This window comes from Aulostomus chinensis, chromosome 23 (genome assembly GCF_037954235.1).
Source record: "Aulostomus chinensis isolate RoL2024-O1b breed Wild chromosome 23, RoL_Achi_v1.0, whole genome shotgun sequence".
NCBI lineage: Eukaryota > Metazoa > Chordata > Actinopteri > Syngnathiformes > Aulostomidae > Aulostomus > Aulostomus chinensis.
This window is the reverse complement of record NC_141342.1, coordinates 9,679,395-9,699,217: the sequence shown is the minus strand read 5'-3', so window position 1 is coordinate 9,699,217 and position 19,823 is coordinate 9,679,395. Positions and strand designations below refer to the sequence as shown.

Genomic DNA, 19,823 nt, shown 5'->3' with positions numbered 1-19,823 from the left:
TGACAAGACAATGAGCGAATCATTTCGCACCATATCACGCCCCGTTTCCTTGAGGACAGGGACAACATTATGGCGGCGTCCACGGACGATAAGTCTCTGAAGAATTTCCGAGAACTGTAACGAACCATAAGGCAGCAGTGGTTTTGGAATATTCGGATTATAGGCATTCTGCTCGTGAGTTGGTTTTCAAATCCTCAGAGGGAAGTCGTTAACCGCAACAGCGCCATGTCTGGGTCAAATGTCTGGAGTCGCAGCCGGGAGAAAATGCGACATTTTCCTGAACTTCTTGCACAATGTTCGGTCGAGGTGAGCAACTAAATTCTGAGGAACCATTCAGTGGACGCCAAATTCAAAATTTTACACATCTACATGTCACCCCAACGTTAGCCAACAATTGCTTGCGTCACGAGAACCAATGACATCAAACACCAAATGTTTTTCAAAGTATAATTTTTGTATAATATTGAAGAAATTATTTATTAATTAGGCCATTTTTTTTTACAGTTCTTAATTAGATTTATTTGTTTGGCTGCCATACAGTTGTCCGATATGTATTTGTTAACTAAAATGTAAAAATTATCTATGAGGGCTGGTGTGCGTCACTAATATGTTGTCATTAAACTAGACTGCACAATAAAATGCAGCTGCTTTGTAACACAAATAGAAATTTTCCAGATCATATTTCTCATTAAATCAGTGCTGTGCTGGAAAACTGTGTTTTATGAAGAATAATTGTTGGCCTCATCCTCTGTGTGATTCAGGCAGCAACTTATGGCAAGTGTGTGACAGCCACCACAACAGGCCGACAGGAGTTGAGGAAGGACCTTTGTGCTAAGGAATTTGAGGCTCTGAAGACCTGTTTTGCAAATGCGGTAAGTGAAAAAAGTCAGAGTCCCTCTTTAGGTGTCTCCTAATGATAGTCGGTCATTTGTGATCATGTTCTTACAGGCCAAGAAAAAAGCCAGATGACGTCAAACTATCCTGGCATGAAGAATGGCCCTGTGCACACCTGGTATGAAGATCTGTCCTGATATGACCAGATGACAAGTGGACAGCTCTGACCACTGATAAACAACATGAGAGAAGACATGAAAGTATTTGATGCTTGGACTCTTGCCTCACAATGTACTGTAAATACTTTGTCGATGTGTGTCATATTACATTTCTAAAGGATAAATGGACATGGCAGTCAAGCCAAGTTCCTTTTCCAGTTCAGCTATTTCTTTGGCAAGACTCAGAATTCTGCAATGAAGAGATGTTCATTCATTTTTCAATTTGTTTCTCTATTTTTTTTTTTGAACACACACCATCATGGTTGTATCAGATTTTATTATCAGCAAAATGTGAATAAAAACAATGCGCCTAGAAAAATAGCCTCTTGTACGAAGCAAAGGTCCAACATGTGTTGAAGTGCTAACTGATGAAGGGATTGAGCTTACCATCACATTTCTCCTGTCTTAATATACAGCTGTTAATTACTGTTGCAGCAAGAAAGGCCCAATGGAAGCAAACGGGAATAAAAAATAAAAGGCACTAAAGATACTGAAAATGGAATGCTTTGTAGCTAAATTAACAGATCAAGTTGCATCATGTACAGAGATAAGGCTACATACAAAAATACCTCGCAGAAGCTCCAGCATGAATGATTTGTTATTTTCATTTTGAAAGACATGGAGAAGATTCTAGAACCCACATGACAGATTTAAAATAAACAGTTTAAGGATTTAAATCTCACATCTCAACATGACAGACAAAAACCGATCACGAGACGAGAACAGAAACAGAACCAATAAAAAAACATCGACGAGAATTAAAGTGAAACACTCAATATTCATTGGACATTTGCCCCATCAATGCACTCCATCAACTGGACGTTTTTCACTGCAGCCATTTTGACCTTTAAAAAACAAACAGGTTGAACACAGGTGTTACTAACGACATTAACGAGGTACTAGTCAGCTACAGAGCCTTGCTAAATGTTATTTTTAACACCTGTGTTGTGTCAACATGGCTGCTGTGATCAAGGTCTTTGCATAGATGTATATACAATTCAACACACTCTAAAATTCTCCCCACAACACAAAAAAAAATAAGTTAATATTTACAAACGCTTTGTTTTTATAAAGACTTTGGGTCATTTTCCAGGGGGTACAAACGTTCATAAAGCAGCCTCTGACCGCTGAGGCTGCTGTGCTGTTAGTCAGTAATGTTCCTTTGTCCATTGTGAAGGCAGGAGAAACTAAGGCAACTATGTTGTGGTCCACAGTGTTAGGAGCTTCTGCAGGTTGCGTTCAACCTGCTTTCCTACTATTGATTGAAAATCTGTGTGATGTGTGTTATTTCACCTCCCCATCCTCTGAGGTCTGCTTAATCTGCCTTGAGTGCACCATTGCCCCCGCCAGAAGCTGCTCCTCCAGGGCCGCATGCAGGTTGGGCCCCCCCAGCTCCAGCAGGGGCTCCAGTCCATGCACCCCCCTGGACACCCCAGGCTTCTCCGGAGGCCCTCCATCTTCTCTGGGTCCCAGTGCCCTGCGCCTCCGCCTTAGATCCATCTCTCCCTGGTCCCGCACCTTCTCGTGGGAGCCCTGGGGGTAAGCCTCAGCTTTGATGGCCCCATCTTCCACACTCTCTCCAGGGTCTGCCTGAGCAGCAACTTTCTCTTTGAGGTCTCTTCCTCCTTTCTTCAAAGCTTTGCCGTCTTCTCTCAGAGCCCCCTGTGCAGCATTTCCAGCGTTTTTGGCTTCTATGGCTTGCTCCAGCTGGGCAAGCCTCTCTTGCGCCCCCTCAGCCTCTTTTTCTTTCCTTGCTTTCTCAAGTCTTTCATTGTCTGCTTTCTGTAGCTCCTGCTGGCGTCTGTGCTCTGCTGCCTTCTCCTGTTCAAGTTTCTCTTTTACCGCTCTCTCCTTTACCAGTTTCTCTCTCTCTTTTGCTTGCTCTTCTTTCTCTGCTCTCGCTTTCTCTAACTCCCATTCTTTGGCCAGCTTGTCTTGCCTTCCCCTCTCCAGCTGTTCTTTTTCTAATCTTGCCTGCAGTTCTTTATCTATCGTTTCTCTATCTGCTCTTTCCTTCTCCAGCTCTTGTTCTCTGACCATTTTTTGCTTCAGCTCCTTCTCCCTGACCAGCTGTACTTTTTCCACTCTGGCCTGAGCTTCTTCTTTGTTTAGATGCTTAATTTTGTGGTTTTCTCCTTCTATGATGTTGTTCTCTTCTTTATGTTGGGCTAACTGTTCATTTTGCTGTACGGGCGGACGGTCATCTGGTAATTTCTGCCCCAGAGGCACACCCCTTGCCCCCAGCTCACTCTGCTTATGGGATTCTCCTGGTGCGACCGGGTTATTCTCTTTGTAAGCAGCTGGAACGGCTACTTTAGCGGCCAAACCCTCAGCTCCCATATCCTCAGCCGGTGCTGGATTCTGGGCCACAGCGTGATGCTCAACAACCGCAGCAGCTCCACCTCCTGCCGGCTCCTTTGGCTGCTTCACATCCACAACCGGACCAGAGTCTCTGACCTTTGCCGCTCCACCTTCCATCACCTCCAAGTGCTCCTCGATGCCTTTCTCTGCCTCACCTTCAAGAACAGCCCCCATAAGTCATGAAATGTAACACATTGACCACTTAGTATATTTTGCTCGTACTAAAATGTACTAAATATTCTGCATACACACCAGCAGGTTGTTTTTGGTGGATTTCCTTGTGCTGCTCTTCAATGACAGCCAAGAGTTTTTCCTGCTGGTCCAAAAGTCTCTTCTGTTGTTCCTGCTGCTGCTGAATCACCTGCAGGAGCACAGCGTGGTCCAGCTGGCCCTCTGCATGGAAGAAAGAGACCACTGAAGTGAAACATGTTGGAGAGGTTTAAGGTAGTTCAGACAAATGTAGAAGCTGAGTTAGAATTATCTAGCGCTGGTCTCAGTGAGGGAGGAGAGGAACACAGAACTCAAACTTACACCTCTAAAACATCAACTCAGAACTCTAGAGAGACACCAACTATGTTAGAGGGGGCAGAGACTCAAAGGTGACTAGAACTGGAGATAAAACACCATTCTAGAATGATCTATAAATCGCAGACTTTAGGAACGACAGATTTAAGCAAAGACAAAGGGAAGTGAAGGCAAGAGGTACTTCATACCTGCAACCAGCTTTTTTATCACTGTGATAGGAGTCCGCCAGAGAAAGAAAGAACAAAAGGATGGAGAAGAGAGAGAGAGAGCAAAAGTAAACAACAGAATAAGAGAGTCAACAAAAGCAAAAAAAAAAAAAAAAGACTGCCAAGTATATCAAGCAAGGACAGGAAGTAAGAGAAAGAAACAGCCTTCTCCTGTTTGTTTGTTTTTTTAAACACCTTCAACAATATAATAGGACAGAATGCATTGTAGAAGTGAGATTACAAAGATAAAACAGGCACAGTGAGATGATTGAAGGGGCGGGGCGATACACTGCATGCAGTAGACCACAGCCAAACTACCTCTGCTGCCCCGGCTGCTCCGCCTCTAAATGAATAATTCAGATTCAAACCGTTTGAAAATCAAACTGTTCCAGTGCATGAAAAGATGTTGTTAGGTGTCGGATTAATTCCTGAGAAATTTAAAGATGAGCCCTGTAGTGCAACTTGTTCTGATTGGTTTCATTTTTCCCACAGTGCAACACAGAATTTTGAGTCTCATGAGTGGTGCCCACTCCCCTTGACTTTCAAAATTTCCCCTCAACTCACCCTCCATCTTCTCGTCTGCTGTGTCTTTGCTGTCTGCGGCTGGAACCTCATCTGCAGCAGGATGATGGTCAGCTCCAGGAACAACAACTGAAAAAAAATATCAGTTCAACCTTTATCAGTTTAAAGGTCACAATTTATCACCAAGTTGAATTGCAACCCAGTTACAAAGATACAGTGTATAAAACTCACGTTTCGCAGCGGCATCGACAGCTTTGTTCACCTTCTCGGCCTCCACTGCAACCTGATTGGCTATGACAACAAGCGCGTCTTTGACAGGATCTAGTGGAGGCACTTCCTGTTTTTTGCCCGTGTCTCCAGCTGGCTTCTCCAGCACCTCGTTGGATTGGACTTCACCTCCACCCAAATCCACTTCTTCTTCCTTCACGTCCACTTCTAAAGGCTTCGGCTTATCTTCAACCTTCCCTTGCTTGTCACCTTCCTCGGCAGCCTGTCCCAAATTTTGCTTTTCATTTGTTTTGAGCTCCTCCTCGCTTGCAGGAAGAATCACTTGTATCTTGTTATCCTCCAACTCTGCATTGTTCTTTCGGGTGTCTACTTGAACTTCGTCATGAGGGATGGGTGGCTCGTGACGATGAGCCTCTCCCTCTGGCACAGCAATGCCTGGGTAGACAGACAAGATTAACTCCACATAGTTCAACGAAGAACAAGTCATCCGCTGCCTGTCTGTCTTTCCTACCTGCATCAGGACGGTCCAACTGTACCTCTTCCTCCTTCTTCATCTCCGGTACTTCTACAGGTCCTTTTATCTGGGGGGGTTCAGCTGGCTCCCTCTTCTCAGGTTGTACCACCTCCACAGGTGAGAGGTCAGGTTTTTCTATCTCCACCGGCCTCTTGTTTGGCAGATTTTCTATATGCAGACACACAAAACACAACCCATTATAACAAACTGCTGCTGCTGGAAATAACCAACATATTCCCAAGATCCTTGAGTCAAACTGTGTTGCTTGTCAAGAAGAAATGCTTTTTATTTTAAACTTATGGAGAAGTTTTGTTGCTAAACTTTCTATTTGGCCTTTGCAGGAATGACACATACTTCTACAGTCAGCATAAAAAAGTGTAGGCACATTATTGCAACAAAACCACGGAACCATGACTGCGACGCCCCCTTTATTCTGTGCTTTGGTTCTTGTATTGTATTCTATTCAACAATGGCCTTGACATGTATTCTTTGTTCTCTTATTGTGTTTTTTTTCTTTTAATAATGATACTGCAGCAACTGCGAAATAAAGGAATACACAGAAAGTCAAATAGACTGCACTTTCTAGCACATAAATTGATTTTATACATTTTTTCTGCTAAGTGCCTCCACTAGGTGGCAGCAAACACTGACATTAAAGACAATTCTAGAGGCGTTGTACATGACAGAGAGTAATACAGGGCAGAGATGGAGATGAACTCAAACTGACTAAAGGGAAACAGGTGGGGATGTAAGAACGCACAGCTTGGAACAAAAGTAAGAGTTAGAGATGTTAGAAGTTAATGCAAATGCATTTGAGGAGAAGTACTTGTGTGTCAGCCTAAAAAAACTGACAACTTGGTTTCTTTACCTTCTTAAGTCTTCTGTCTGCAACCTCCCAAACCTGCTTTACTCCCCTTCACTTTGTACAGACAGAGCTGCATTTTTGTAAGTGCCACAGGAGATAGGAGAGGGAAGGGGGTGTGTAGACAATGTATTTTGGTGGGGGTGGGGAGATGGGGGATGACAGGAGAAATGAACAGAGAGGTAGAAGGGTGGGGAGAAATTGCTGGAGTTTGAAGGGCATCACTCTCGCTCCATCAATGTCAAGCACTCAGCGCTGTTCTCTGATATTATCAAAAGGTTATCTCCTCACCCTGCCCGTCTGTCTATCAGTCACTCTGTCTGTCTCCATCTTTTCTTCTGACAGCGATGAAAGACACACACCCCCCCCCTTTTTCTTTCACACTGTAGCTTTGAGTCTTTGTTTTCTAGCCCCTTGCTACTGGCTCATATGTTGCTCTTTTTAGAATGCAGTTCAGGACTCTGAAAATAAAACGGCAGGTAAACACGTCATCACTGCTACTGCTGCCTGTTTTAAGAAATAATGACATGCAATGCTGCTGTCCAATATCAGACAGTGAGAAAACCCCCGCTTCGGCTCATTGAGGTAAATGTTTCCATGGCTCATTAGTAAACCACTTTCATCCACAGCCCGTCACATTTTTAAAAGTCATTGAAAGCCATTAGCCATGTCATGATCTTTACCGTGCAACTCAGGGAGGTTCGGGGATTGTAGGTTGTTCTTCTTGGGTGCTGGGGGAGGAACTTGGATTTTGGTGCTGGGACTACTAGCCGAGATGGAGAGGGTGGTAAAGGTGCTTATGAGGAGGATGCCCAGGCCGACCCACAGCACGAGCTGATGGCCAAATGAAAAAACAAGTTGGAAACAGTTTTTCAAATGAAGAAAAAACAAACAGTTACTCAAGAGCCACATCTGACTGTGAAACCTGAGCTATGAGGCCGTTCCTCTGGATCTTCCTGTAGATGAGTGCGGGGCAAATGAAGCAGATGAGGCTGCCCATGGTGGCCCCAGTCAGACCCAAAATGGTTTCCACTGAATATACAAAACAGAATGGGAAGATTAATGACTAATATCACTTAATCTTGTAGATCAGCAATTCCCAATCAGTGGTATTTGTAATTCCACAGTTGGCAAAATGTGCAGTTTAAAAAGTAACCTTAAATAAATGAATAAAAACAGGTGATATACTTAGTAGACATAAACAGAAATGTAACGCATAATCAGGGCTAAATGTACAGCAATTAATACACAGTTGCAGTGATAAGAGGTCATGTTTCTACCACTCAGAGTTAAAAAAACTTAACATTTACAGCTGAATTAACAAAGAAATATTTGTCACAATACACTTTGGCAGAGATGAAGGGTTTAAGTCCCATGGTGGCTACTGCATCTCTTTAGTGAGGGGGATACAATAAATAAATAAATAAAAACAACAACCTCAAAGCAATTCCCCAGATTCACGCTCCTTATCACTGGCTCCATTCATACCTGCCGCTGCCACTGCCATTGATAATCAGCACCCGCCCAGCCCAACGCTCAAATCTCCCATCCGCGGCACCCTGCTCCTGGCAGCGGCAAGCCTTGGCCTCACCCCTGTCTCTGTGGACCAGGCTAACTGGGCGTCGGGCCCGAAAAACCATCGTTTATCCAGACGACGGACACCATATTGTCTCACACAGATTTAGTGTCCGGTCTCCCCAGGGTCCTTACCTCCCTTCTCCTCAGTCTATTAGTCTGATTAGATACACAGAGAGCCGGCCAAATACACGCAATGTGTATACGTGTGTATGTGTATGTCCGTGTGTCCACCAAATCAAAAGTTTCATTCATATAAAGGGATGAATAAAACATAAACTCATGCTCATCTTTACATCTTCACCATTTTGATTCTTTTTGTCAGAAAAGACTCAAAAGAGCCTGACACAGAGCCAGTATCACAGCATTTGTGTGCGTGTGTGTCCGTGAGTGTGTGTGTCCGTGTGTGTGTGTTTATGAGAATGAAAGTCGGAGAGAATAATAGCCCTATCTTCCTGTCTGCCAGTCTAAAAAGAAGATAAAAGTTAGGGCTCTGATTTAAGGACTGTGTTAGAGTGTGACAGTCACTGACTCGTAAAGTCACATTCACACGCGTCGTAAAGCTCCTCGGCTACTCCGCCCACATAAAGGAACACATGCACATTAAAGACCTCCAGTCAGTGAGCCCCCCCCCCCCCCCCCCCCCCACGCACACACACACACTTTCAGACCATTCAATTCATGCCTGATTGTTCACACGCATACACAGGATGTACCGTTGGGGATGAGAATGCCTCCCAGCATGGTGCCAAACACAATGCAGAGGGTGATCATCTTGAAGCGCAGAGGAGGCATGTATCCCCCAGCAGCAAACGTCCCATCTTTCTGCTGCGGCACACGACAGAGAGAGAGAAAGAGACAGAGAGAGAGAAAGAGAGAGAGAGAGAGAGAAGGAGAGAAAGAAAAAGAGATAAAAGCTGAAAAAAACCCAAATTTACAGGTGGATTTGACCTGATTTCAGTTTTGTTTCTCGCGGATGCACAGAATTAAATATTTCCACAACAACATCTGATATAGCGACCATGCATTTCCTTGTTTATTATCATCACACTGCCAAAAGTCTATCCACACCACTGGTCTGGTTTTCTGAACAACAAAGTACACAAACACACTTCCTCTCCTCCTAGAGGAGAACAGTGTATATGCAAACTGAACTGCAGAAGTCAGCTGTGTTTGTGTATCTGGGCTCACGTCTGGATATGATCAAAATTAAACTGACGTCAAGCTTAAGTTCCATTACAGCCGTTTCAAAGGAGTTCTGTTTACATACAGCCACACACTTCTGGGAATGATTCTTAACAACCAAAACAAACAGGCGCTACAGGACTGCGAGTGATATTTCTGGTGTATTTAAGATGTAAACTGTCTTCAAACTGCAGAACTCAAGCTCACCTGCTGCTCAAAAAGCATGGTGTTGATGGCTTGGCGACACGGCAAGATCATCATGGGGAATCCGACAGCCACAGACATCATAAAGCCCACTCGGATCATTTCTGTCACCAGGTTAGACGGGAAGTTCATTAACACATTGCCCGCGATGTTCTCTGTGAAGCTGACATATCCAAAGAATCCCACCTGGGGAGAAAAAAGGAGAACTGAATATGATGGTTCTTTTTTTTGTTTTGTCTTTCACGTGAGAATGTCAAACCCGACTGTTGTTACGAGTCACTCACAGTGATGTAGAAGATGGTGACTACGTTGAGGGCCGAGGTGAAGATGGTGCTCATACGTTTGACGGACGGTTCATCCAGGCTGTCATAAGTCGGCAACACCTGCCTGTGAGAGAGAAGCAGCCCACACACTCTTCATGCTGTATGACACATCGCCACACTCTTCTTGTGCATTCATGTGCTGCCCAGATTAGAGGAAAAAAATATGTCTCTTTACGAGAAGAATGGGCCAAATAGATGTTTCTCTACTTAAACAGTTCACAACATGCAGCACACGGTAGTCTACTTAAAATTTGGTCCTGGTGTCTGTGCTGTATAATTTTCTTTTTAATGAGAAGCCATATGGGAGCCCATTTGTGCCACTCAATAATCAAATGATGCATCGCTGTCCTCATGCCCTTGTCAGCATCATCAGACAAGGGTGGATCCTTTTTGTCTGTTCTAACACTGCAAGTCACCCATTGGGAGCTCAGATTAAGTTTTATATCTACTGACCTTAAGTCCAATTTCTTGTTTTACCAATTCTAGACACCTTCAGGCAGATTTACATGTTAGTAGTCTGGTAGCAGAATTATGTAAAAACTATGAGACGGAATTTCTCCAAAGTCGCAGGAGGGGTGGAACATGAACCGGCAAAGAAAGGCAAATTTTAGGGCAAATTTAGGAAAAAAATCAGGAGAATTTTTCAAATTTTTAAAAAAAAAATTTGAGTTTGACTGAGTCCACTTTGGTAGCGCATGTACTGTTCCGAGTACTCTCCAGTTTGCCAAAGAATGAAATCAACTACATAAAATAATCTGTTTCAACAAGCACAAAAAAAAAGAATGGATGCAGCTTGTTCCCTTTTGGTTGTTTCTCAATACAGTGGCTGCTGCCCGGGACAGTGTCAACATCTGAGGGATAAGGACTGGAGAAATATCCTTCTAAAATGCATTTCATTTTGCTTTTATTTATTCATTTTTAAATCATGCTCCTTTTTTAAGATTAACTACTATAATGGGCTCCTAAAACCATATTGCCAAAAATAAATCAGACGTCTGACCGGCACATAAATGCAACAAGTTTTTCACCGTGTGGAATTATGTACAATAATAACGTGAACAGTAATTCATGTTTCAGTTTTTTTATTGAAGCAAAAAGGATGTTTTATAAATCGGTGTAATAACGTAATGGCAGTGGAGGAAGGGATGTAGGGTGTGTGTATGAGTGTGTGTGTGCGCGTGTGTGTGAGACAGAATGGGTGACAGTAGTCAAGGCTGGCTGAGGTTGAACCTGTGACTGTCAGTCTGTCTGTCTTTTGCCTGGCTGTCATTTTCTGTTCTGAGCTACACGAGATTGCAAGAGGTGTGGAGGGGACCATCGGCACATTAACTAGTGAATTTACAGGCTTAGATTTAACAGCTAGTGCCTGGCAGGTTTTAGAGCATTATAAACTTTCCTGGCAGACTCTTTGTGCTTCTTCCTCTCTCTCCTCTTCTCCTGTATGTATGTGAAAAGAAGAAACACGAGAGAGAGAGAGCGAGAGAGAGAGAAAATAACTTTCTCAGCCTCCTCTTCTGTCTTTTGCCTGTCTCTCTTTCACACACTGGTTTTATGAGCGAGCACCGTCCCGTGGAGCTGTTCCTCGACACTTATTTAAGCTGTGAACCAGTAAATCTCATAGCCAAGGTTAAATAAAATGGCATATTGAAAGTGGGGGGCTAAAGCATCTAATGGTCACTCGATCGTCCTGACTTAGAGGCTAATGTGTTTTTATTTGCTTTAACTCTGCCCTTCAACTGAGGAAATATGACAGAGAGTGACTTCTAGGGGAATGTGTGTGTGTGTAGATAATATCATTAACTTGCATGTGGACGGTAGTGTCACACAGGGACATTTTTGCAGCACATGTTTTTCTTATGTCCCTCTATTATGAGCTAACTGCTCCTCACTATCCAAGCGTCCTGCCAAAAAAACAACAGGGCCAGCTCCCATCCGCTCATAATAGTGCCGTTAAGTAATGTTTTAACTGAAAGTAAACACGTTTCATGAATGTAATAAAAATCCAATGCGCTGAGAGCTGTTTAATCAGCCTGTGAATACATCAGTGTGTGTCTGCAAGATGGCCGCCTTCCAATGTGTTGATTAGTGGTTTGGCTTAAGTTGCCTGCCACCTAACGGAGCGCTAGCCTCGCTCGGCCTGACCGCAGGCCAAAAAATCATCCTGCCAAATATCACTCAGCACTGCTGGTGGGAACTGACGCACAAAACACACATGCATAAATACACACAAGGACACACCTTTTCCCTCTTTAAGCACACCTCTTGCTAACAAACACACCTGCTGTACCATGATATTATGTTGGTTTTTGAGCGAACACATGAATTAAACTCTTCTCTGAGTGTCATTTACACGCAAGCATACATCTGGTCACTGAAGACCTCACTGTAACACCCCCCACATAATTCCCCAGCGCTGCATTCAAAGAGAAGTCTTCCTGCACCCACAGCAGACCTTCACCCCTAGCTGGCTCAAAGCTAACCCAAAGCAAAGCACCAGAGCGGGGAGAGGACAGGACAAAAGATGCTGAGCATGCAGATGAATGAAAGCAGAGAAGTGAATGAATACTGTTTCTCTGAATAAGCTGAGAGAATTGAAATACAGTGATGTTACCTCAGCAGTCATCGTGGGGAAAATTAATGGAATGAAAAGATTGATGTGAAAACCCTTTCAGAATCTTCGCAATACTTGCAGTGCTCACTAGGTTGTGTTTTTGCTCATTTAAATGTATAAAATCGGACGTCTTTTATCGAAGGTACGGCATATATGTGGGTAATTTCATTCCAAACCTGCTCAAAAGTTGCTAAACAACAAATATCTAACTAATTGAAGACTTTCCTATGGGAAGTTTTAAATGTATCATGAACTCTTAGGAGCCTTTCAAATGACCCCAATTAATTCTAATTTTAGCTTTTGGGGGCATCTAAAAGTCACTTGACAACTGAATGGAGACACTGTTTTCAAACAAACTTTTCATTCATGTCCAAAAAAAAAAAAGAAGAAGAAAAGTATAGCAGCAGCAGCAGCAGCGCACACTGAATGCGAGTCTCGTGACAGAGTGTGAAGAGAGGGCGAACTCAACGGTGGTGCAAGAACGAATGAGCCGAATGTGAAAAGCACATTAGTGAAATAAGCAGCTCCCTTTGCAGTGATGAATCCTTCCCAACCATTGCGTGTGTCCCGCTAATCTCTTTCTTTACGGGATACCAAACCCCCCACTGCAGCTTGCGTGACACAAGGATCCTTGTACTAATACAGAGGTGGAGCACGTTTTTTACCAATATACATCCATGGCTATTCCAAGATTTTTTCCTTACCCTTGAGGCAAATTTTAATGACCAAATATTCTCTGTAACATCTGTTTACCCATGAAAAAAAAACAACCCAGAACTTTCAACAAATAGTATTGAAAGGTTGTGCCAGTTCACTTACATCAAGTTAACATCAAGTCAGTGCTGACCGAACAAGATTTTTCGTGAGGACTATTTTCTGTGATTTTTTTTTTCTATTATTTTTTTCAAAAACCATTCCAGGACTGGAAGTTGCTATTTTTTTTTTCATGATGATATAAACCCTGTAATGAAGATTTTTCTAGATTTTTACTTGTGGTGGCAATAACAGATTAAATTCGCAGGAGTTTGAGAGCACAAGGCCAAGGTTTCAATCAACTCACCGCATGATCTTAGGGATGAATATTCATTGTTGTTGTTGTTGTTGTTTTTAATCAATATGCAATTTTTTATGATCCTGTTTTAAAATAGTTTTAATTACACAATCTTGTTTGGGTGAAGTGGCGGTACTTACGACTGACAGGCGAAGGCCATCCCACAGATGGGGAAACAGCGAAACACGCCCTCCCAGCGCACCGCATTGACCTGCCCTAGCCACCAGCCACTGAGCAGCCCATGTTTGAATGAGGACAGCACCATCTAAGGGGAAGGAGGGGGGGGTGGGGTTACAGCCCAAACCAAATCAACACAAATGGAGGAAGGAAGAGCATGAAGAAGAGCGAGGGGGGCTGCACCCATGCTGATGGCTCACAGATCGAAAATGGAAGTCAAGAATGAGGAGAGAACACCACTGAGAGTGAAGACACAGAAACCCCATTCTGAACAAAAACCTGACAGAGCTCAAAACATTTGATGATGAGGAATAAAAATGAAAAGTGAACACAACCTCACAGGTTTTCAGTCAGCATGCGTGTTTCAAACGTCCTGCTCGTTTTGTTACCTGATAAAAAAATCAAATTAAAGCACTCTACGGCCCTTCTGCCTCTTACACTCAGATCCGGGCGGTCCCTCTGCCTTAGTACTACTGCCACCATTACACACACACACACACACACACACACACACGTACACAGTCACAAGCATAAAGCTGACATGGCTTAGACCAAACCCGAATTAAAGGTGAAAAATGAGGAGGAGTGGTTGGAGGGTTCGGGTAAGTGGGAGGAGGGGGTTTTCAGGGAAAAATCAGGCTTCATTTTGCTCCAAAACTGGCACTTTCCATCCACCCTCCACTGCCCTTACAGTGGTGGTATACTGGGGGGTGGGTTCCATGGTTTACTTACGGGTGACAGCAGAAGGTTGTGGCGATAATGGGCAGGCACTGAATGACGCCCTTCAAGCGCCACAGGTGAACCCGCTCCACCCAGGAGCCCGAGATTATGCCGTAGCGCAGAGACGACAACACTATCTACAGCACCAACACCAGCCGGGGGGGGGGGGGGGGGGGGGGGTGACAAGGGAGAAGAGGAAGACAAAGAGGAGAAGTAGTGTGATGAGAATAGAGGAAAGGGGGTGAAAGATCCAAAGGGTAGGATGAAGGAGAGGAGTAGATTTGACAGTTAGAGGGTTAGGGGTCAGACCTGGACCGGGCCTGGATCTAAAGCCAGACACACAAACACAGACCTGCAACAATTTATCACCACAATGAGAAAATTCTACACTTTGAGTCTGGGGTGGCAAGAGTACAGGTCAGTGAACATACACATGCACAAATACACATGCACGCGCATGCGCGCACGCACGCACGCACACTCAAGCTGAATCACATGAGGCGGGAAACCGGTGCTGTGGACAGATCTCAAGATTGAAACTGTTTTACTATGTTGCTTTTAGTATGTACTTTAACGAATAAATTGCCTTATCAAGCATCCTTTGGTTTCTCCTCTCCCTTTCCCAGGGGGATATCTTCATCTTAGTCTACAAAAAGCAATGCAGCAACTGCTTTCAGCCTTATGTGATTCAGGATGGGTTTACCTTAAAAGAAGAAGAAAAAAAAAAGAATAAATAAAAGACAACATAGACATATAGAAGTTCTGGAAAGAGGCAATACAATATAACAATGAATACGAGACAAAAAAACAACATTCTTAAAATCAGCGTAGTCGATTCTACGAGTTATTCAAATGTACATCATCATCGGCCCTGTTCAGATGTGGCATTAACATGCATCTTGAGTGATCTCATCGCAAATAGACAGCTTTAAGTGTGTGTGAAGGGCACCAGGACTCACTGATCACCCGGACCCCATTCAGAGGTGGTCTGGGTCTCATTCTTTTATTAATGTGAACATTGGTCCATCTCCAACCGAGCAAAAGCAACACCTGATTCTTCTTAAATCAACTAAGCTGTGCTGGATCAGGTGTTGCTTTTGCTCGGTTGGAATGAAAACCTGCAGCCACACGGCCCTTTTAGTGGATCAGTCTGAGACCCCTGCTTAGACCCAGCCAGAGTTTGATGTCTTCTTCTTCTGTTTTAATGTCAAGCAGACTAGTCAAAGAAAGCATGTTGCTGCCTCCTGCTGGTAAACCACAAGAACAACTACACATCGAGTCTGAAAGTGGACGAAGCTGATCATGGTGTCAATTTATGAACTTAGAGCAGTCGGTTAACCCAGATGGATATCTATACCAGATCTGAACGTGGCATTTAGGGAAGAAGACAAGTAAGAAAAATGCATTATGTGTGAAACTGTATAAAGATGTCATGATATAAACTGAGGTAAGACTCAAATGTTGTTTTTCTCTGTTGCTATGGATAACGACGACTACATTATTACATCACAGTTTAGTATATTTATTCACCGGTGTGGTCTTAATCCTATTTATGCTTTACCTTAAAACCTTGACCACTTTTAACTGTAGCTGATACTTAAATAAACGCCATTTTAATATTTATTTAACCCACTGAGGTGGACCATAAATATAACCATCTTTTTTAAGGAAAGTTCTATCTCATGCACAAGAAACTTTATCCACAAGCCAAAATGTGTTTCCACAGACATTCCACACGGTCGGGTAGTTTAAGTAGAGGCGGCGAACTCACCGTGAACATGAAGAGGGTGTAGAAGATGAGAGCCATGGCAGAGAAGGACTGGATGGAGGACATCATGTTCCTCTGTAGACTCAGAGGCAGCACGATGAACAGAGACACAGCAATCAGCAGCACCACACGGAAACCGCCCGTAACCTTTACAAGACAGTGACAAGCGGCATTACCTTCCACTTTATTCAACCTGTTATGCAGAAATTAACTTGATTGTTTTAAATGATTGAGAAGTCGTTGTGTCAAACCTGTAAACCTAACAGCTGAGCAAAGAAATTAGAGCCCAAATCAGCAATGACAACATAGAAGGCAATGCAGGTCCCCAACATCAACCCGATCATACTGCAAGAGGACAGAGAAATCTTAATTATTAATATGGAGAGGAAAACACTCCACATTTATTTGACCTTTGTGATGTTTACTTTAATTCTAGAGTGGCTATCATCTGAGCCACTTTCAATGTTCTAAAATCTATAATTGTTTACAGAAAATCAAGTCAACATCATGGGAAGCCATGTCATGAATAAATAATAAGACTTGCCTCGTCTCCACCAGGGTTTTTCCTGGTTTCCCGTAAGCATGAAAGGCTGCAGAGAAGAGAGTGACGTTGGTGTGAACAACATGTGGTCAAACAGATGGTTGTGGGCTAAAAATAGTCCTGGGTTCGATAACAAACAACATCAAAACGAAGGCAGCATGCTCATGTAGCATTCCTGACATACTGGACAGGGGCTTGAGCATGACACCAGACATATTTGATTGCATTATCATGGGCTTTGGTGTGGGTTTATTGTTATTAAAATTTAGTGTGTGTTTAGTAATGATGGTTATTGTTGAGACTGCTAACTACCACCAGCTTCTTCACCGGCCCACTCTAATACCAGATTGGGAATAAACCATTGAATCATCAGTGGAGGCCGTTGCACGACGGAAGTAGCACGTCTATGCAGAGTCATCATTGCACTTACATCCCCCACCAAGGCTGTAGCGGTAGCATAAACAAGTCACCCATACACGCACTTAAACAAGATTGATTTATTTCACGAGTTCACACATGGGCGATGAAACGCTATTGGGCGGGACTCGGACTCCACACATGTATCATCAGAATGTAAGATGGCGGGAAGGGAGAGAGGAAAAGAGGGACAGGTGAGATGTGTCACTGTTCTCACGAAAAACCAAGAATGGATTTCAAAGTTCAGAACATATTAATTTCTGTCAAGAACACTCAGAAAGGCTCAAATCAAGTCTCGTGAACAGGCACGTGCTCCCTGTTAGCGGGACCCAAAACAGCCTGCCTAAAAAAAAGTGGCACATGCTAAACTATGACCACAGAATCAAGATATATACTTAAAAACACACACACGAACTCCTGTTTAATACGCGTTCAAAGATGAGTCACTCATCTCTACTGGATCTCACCCAGTCCTGCGTAGGTTCTCCGTTTGGTGTTGCTGGCTGAGTGAACCAGGAACATGCAAGACTTGTGGGTCATCCAGGAACAGAAGAACAAGAGGAGGGTTCCGAGCACTATCCCACACTGGAAGAGAACAAAGAGAAAACTCAAAATCTAGTCTGACAATTTACTAAAATACAACATAAAACAATCTATTTAAATATAAAACATCAAGTTGATGCTAAGATTCATAGCTGAGTGTTAGTAAGTGACTTTTACTACATTTAAAACAGATGACAACAGCAGTCCAAGCAGAAAACACATAGTACTTGATACAAACACACACACACACACACACACACACACACACACACACACACACACACACACACACACACACTTTGAGGTATAACACGAGAGTACATCTTTACAGGAGAAATATAAAACACAGTGAAGACATAACAAGACACTCTGCAAACAGCATCAAGATGATACTTATTTAGTGTGCAGGAAGTTGAATGTGGTGCTCTCAAAAAAATGTTCCCCCTCAAATATATACAATAATTTCAGGCAGAATAGATATTAGAAGACCTTCAGTTTCAACAAAAACTGAGCATTGTAACTCTTGTAACAGTAAACACCGCAAAGCTCTCTTAAAGAACTCAGTTTAAATAAGAAAGACTTACTAAAGCAGCGACTGAGTGTATACATCTATTTTAGTAATATAATTGAGCTGAAACTTATGTGATACCAGCTGGGTTTGTTGCTTTATTCAATTTTATTTATAGTGTCAAAACCTGAGAGGTCACCTCAAGTTAGTTTTAGTGTAGAGCCAGTCTAGAGCTTACACGACTGCTAACGGGGAGTTCGATCATTTATAGTGCATTTCAAAGCAGCAGTTAATTTTCAGTGTCTGGCTCTTCCTGCATTCTGGAGCTACGAAGAAGTGATGCAGCACTGAAAAATACATCTTTGTTACCCGAAAACACCTATTTGCGATTACTTGAAAGGCAAAAATATTTTTTGGGAGTGAAATATAAACTGTCAGATAGAATTTCTGGATAGAATTATAGATTCTTTCTTTAAATGTGGTTGTTTCCTAAATAAAGTTTGTGTACTGCCGAGTAAGCCATATAAAACATTATGTGTGCGGGTTTTTTTTGTTGGTGGTGGTCAGCCAGTGTACATCCGCAGGTGACGCACCTGTCTGAAGCAGAAGGGCATCGTTAGCACGCTCACGCCGACGATGCTGTTGACCACATTCATGATGAGACCCCAGTTGGACGCCGTCATCCTGAACCACCAACTAACTCCTCCTCTTCTCGGTAAGAAAAATGTCCAAGAACACGTAAGCAGCTTCAAACTGACAACTAACGCTGAGTTGTCAAATGTCTGGCTTCATGTAGGGACTCCTTTAATTCCGGGGTGTGTTTTAGCGAGTCCTTCGACGGTCAGTGACGTGGCGCTCTGAGGATAAACACAACTGAGTTGAACATTTAACACTGTTGAACACATACATACAGTTACGAAATACACGAACATAAACCCCAACATTAAATACTGCAAAAAGAATACCAAAAGGTTTTTTTAAAGAATAAAGCGTATAACTATTAAGCTGACGTTACCGTTTGTAGTTTTATGAAATGACTTCCGCGCCCGCCGCCTCGCTGTCCCGTTTACGTTATCATGGGTGATGCGGAAGCATTGAACGGCTTTTATCGCTGAAACAAAGTCGTCTTCGTGTATGTGTAAGTTGGAGAAGAGGAACTTGATTCAAAATGACAAATCCAGCCAGGCTGTTTTTCTGAACGCGTATCCAGGAAGTAGGTATTGTAGTCGAGGACGTGAGAGAAGACAACTCAGCTTGGACGCTTCAAGGTCGTTGTAATACGTGGGCGCCTACTAGTGGTCGCATTGTGGTAGTACGTTTAGTTGCAGGAGACGAGACGTCGGAATGAACAGAATTCAATGATGAATCCCTCCGCTTGCCTCTTCGACTTTACGGTCTCAGCGAGTGTATATCATTCATTGATTTTTCCAAACCTTGTTTTGGCTTTTGACCTCTTACAGTCTACTCGGTTAGTGTCATATTTTAGAGGTCTTTCAGAATCAGACATTCTTAAATTACTTAATTTGCGTGTAAACTATATAAGAATGGAGAAATAAAAATAAAATGGAAAAAAATATGCACACTCAACAACAACATATAAAGAGTGATATAAAAGGATGTATACGAATCATAAGCATGTCAAAATGAGTTTCATGTTCAAATATTGTAAATACACACACAAACACACGTGAGTGTGTAAATATAAGTAATGACCGTACATACAGTTGATTGCAGCTATAGTTGAGGTATTACACATGATCAAGTCCAGACAGTGTGTGTATTGATGAACTTAATGGATAATCAGTTCCAGCGCTGATATGCCCCTTCTAAACCTTTTATTTAACATTCCATTTATTTTCCTTCATTCACATCATAAACATCCCATGACTCATAAAATGTATCTTGTGATCCTTTGCAGAGGGCCCCAGCC

At 42.9% G+C, this 19,823-nt stretch overlaps 2 protein-coding genes across 5 annotated transcripts; one reads left to right on the top strand and one right to left on the bottom strand.

Annotated features, from left to right (window-relative positions):
• Positions 1-38: 38 nt before the first annotated feature.
• Positions 39-1,568, top strand: ndufaf8 (NADH:ubiquinone oxidoreductase complex assembly factor 8). Its single transcript, XM_086195464.1, has 3 exons — positions 39-306; positions 762-872; positions 949-1,568. Exons 1-3 carry the CDS (start codon positions 226-228, stop codon positions 967-969), a joined length of 213 nt encoding a protein of 70 aa, XP_086051590.1. The 5' UTR covers positions 39-225; the 3' UTR covers positions 970-1,568.
• Positions 1,293-19,145, bottom strand: slc38a10 (solute carrier family 38 member 10). 4 transcript variants are annotated; one of them, XM_086195461.1, is made up of 18 exons: positions 18,909-19,145; positions 18,487-18,750; positions 17,310-17,427; positions 16,429-16,474; positions 16,136-16,229; positions 15,888-16,031; positions 13,360-13,484; positions 9,519-9,621; positions 9,238-9,420; positions 8,562-8,670; positions 7,196-7,302; positions 6,954-7,104; positions 5,406-5,576; positions 4,898-5,329; positions 4,709-4,795; positions 4,127-4,147; positions 3,666-3,806; positions 1,293-3,568 (listed from the first exon to the last, which is right to left on the bottom strand). In XM_086195461.1, the coding sequence occupies exons 2-18, from the start codon at positions 18,574-18,576 to the stop codon at positions 2,337-2,339; spliced, it is 3,354 nt and encodes a 1,117-aa protein (XP_086051587.1). In that variant the 5' UTR covers positions 18,577-18,750; positions 18,909-19,145; the 3' UTR covers positions 1,293-2,336. The 4 variants fall into 4 exon arrangements, with proteins under 4 accessions (XP_086051587.1, XP_086051586.1, XP_086051585.1 ...); XM_086195460.1 differs by lacking the exon at positions 13,360-13,484 and adding an exon at positions 14,129-14,253 and having other exon boundaries at positions 8,562-8,673; positions 18,909-19,144; XM_086195459.1 differs by having other exon boundaries at positions 8,562-8,673; positions 18,909-19,144.
• Positions 19,146-19,823: the final 678 nt, after the last annotated feature.

Bases quoted from the DNA above. Each gene is read 5' to 3' on its own strand.
- ndufaf8 (XM_086195464.1), top strand. From the start codon at position 226: ATGTCTGGGTCAAATGTCTGGAGTCGCAGCCGGGAGAAAATGCGACAT. The intron at 307-761 runs GTGAGCAACTAA...TGTGTGATTCAG, and splicing joins TTGCACAATGTTCGGTCGAG to GCAGCAACTTATGGCAAGTG. The intron at 873-948 runs GTAAGTGAAAAA...ATGTTCTTACAG, and splicing joins AGACCTGTTTTGCAAATGCG to GCCAAGAAAAAAGCCAGATG.
- slc38a10 (XM_086195460.1), bottom strand. From the start codon at position 18,576: ATGACGGCGTCCAACTGGGGTCTCATCATGAATGTGGTCAACAGCATC. The intron at 7,105-7,195 runs GTTTCACAGTCA...TTTGGCCATCAG, and splicing joins GGAACGGCCTCATAGCTCAG to CTCGTGCTGTGGGTCGGCCT. The intron at 3,569-3,665 runs GTGTGTATGCAG...CTGTTCTTGAAG, and splicing joins CCACCAAAAACAACCTGCTG to GTGAGGCAGAGAAAGGCATC.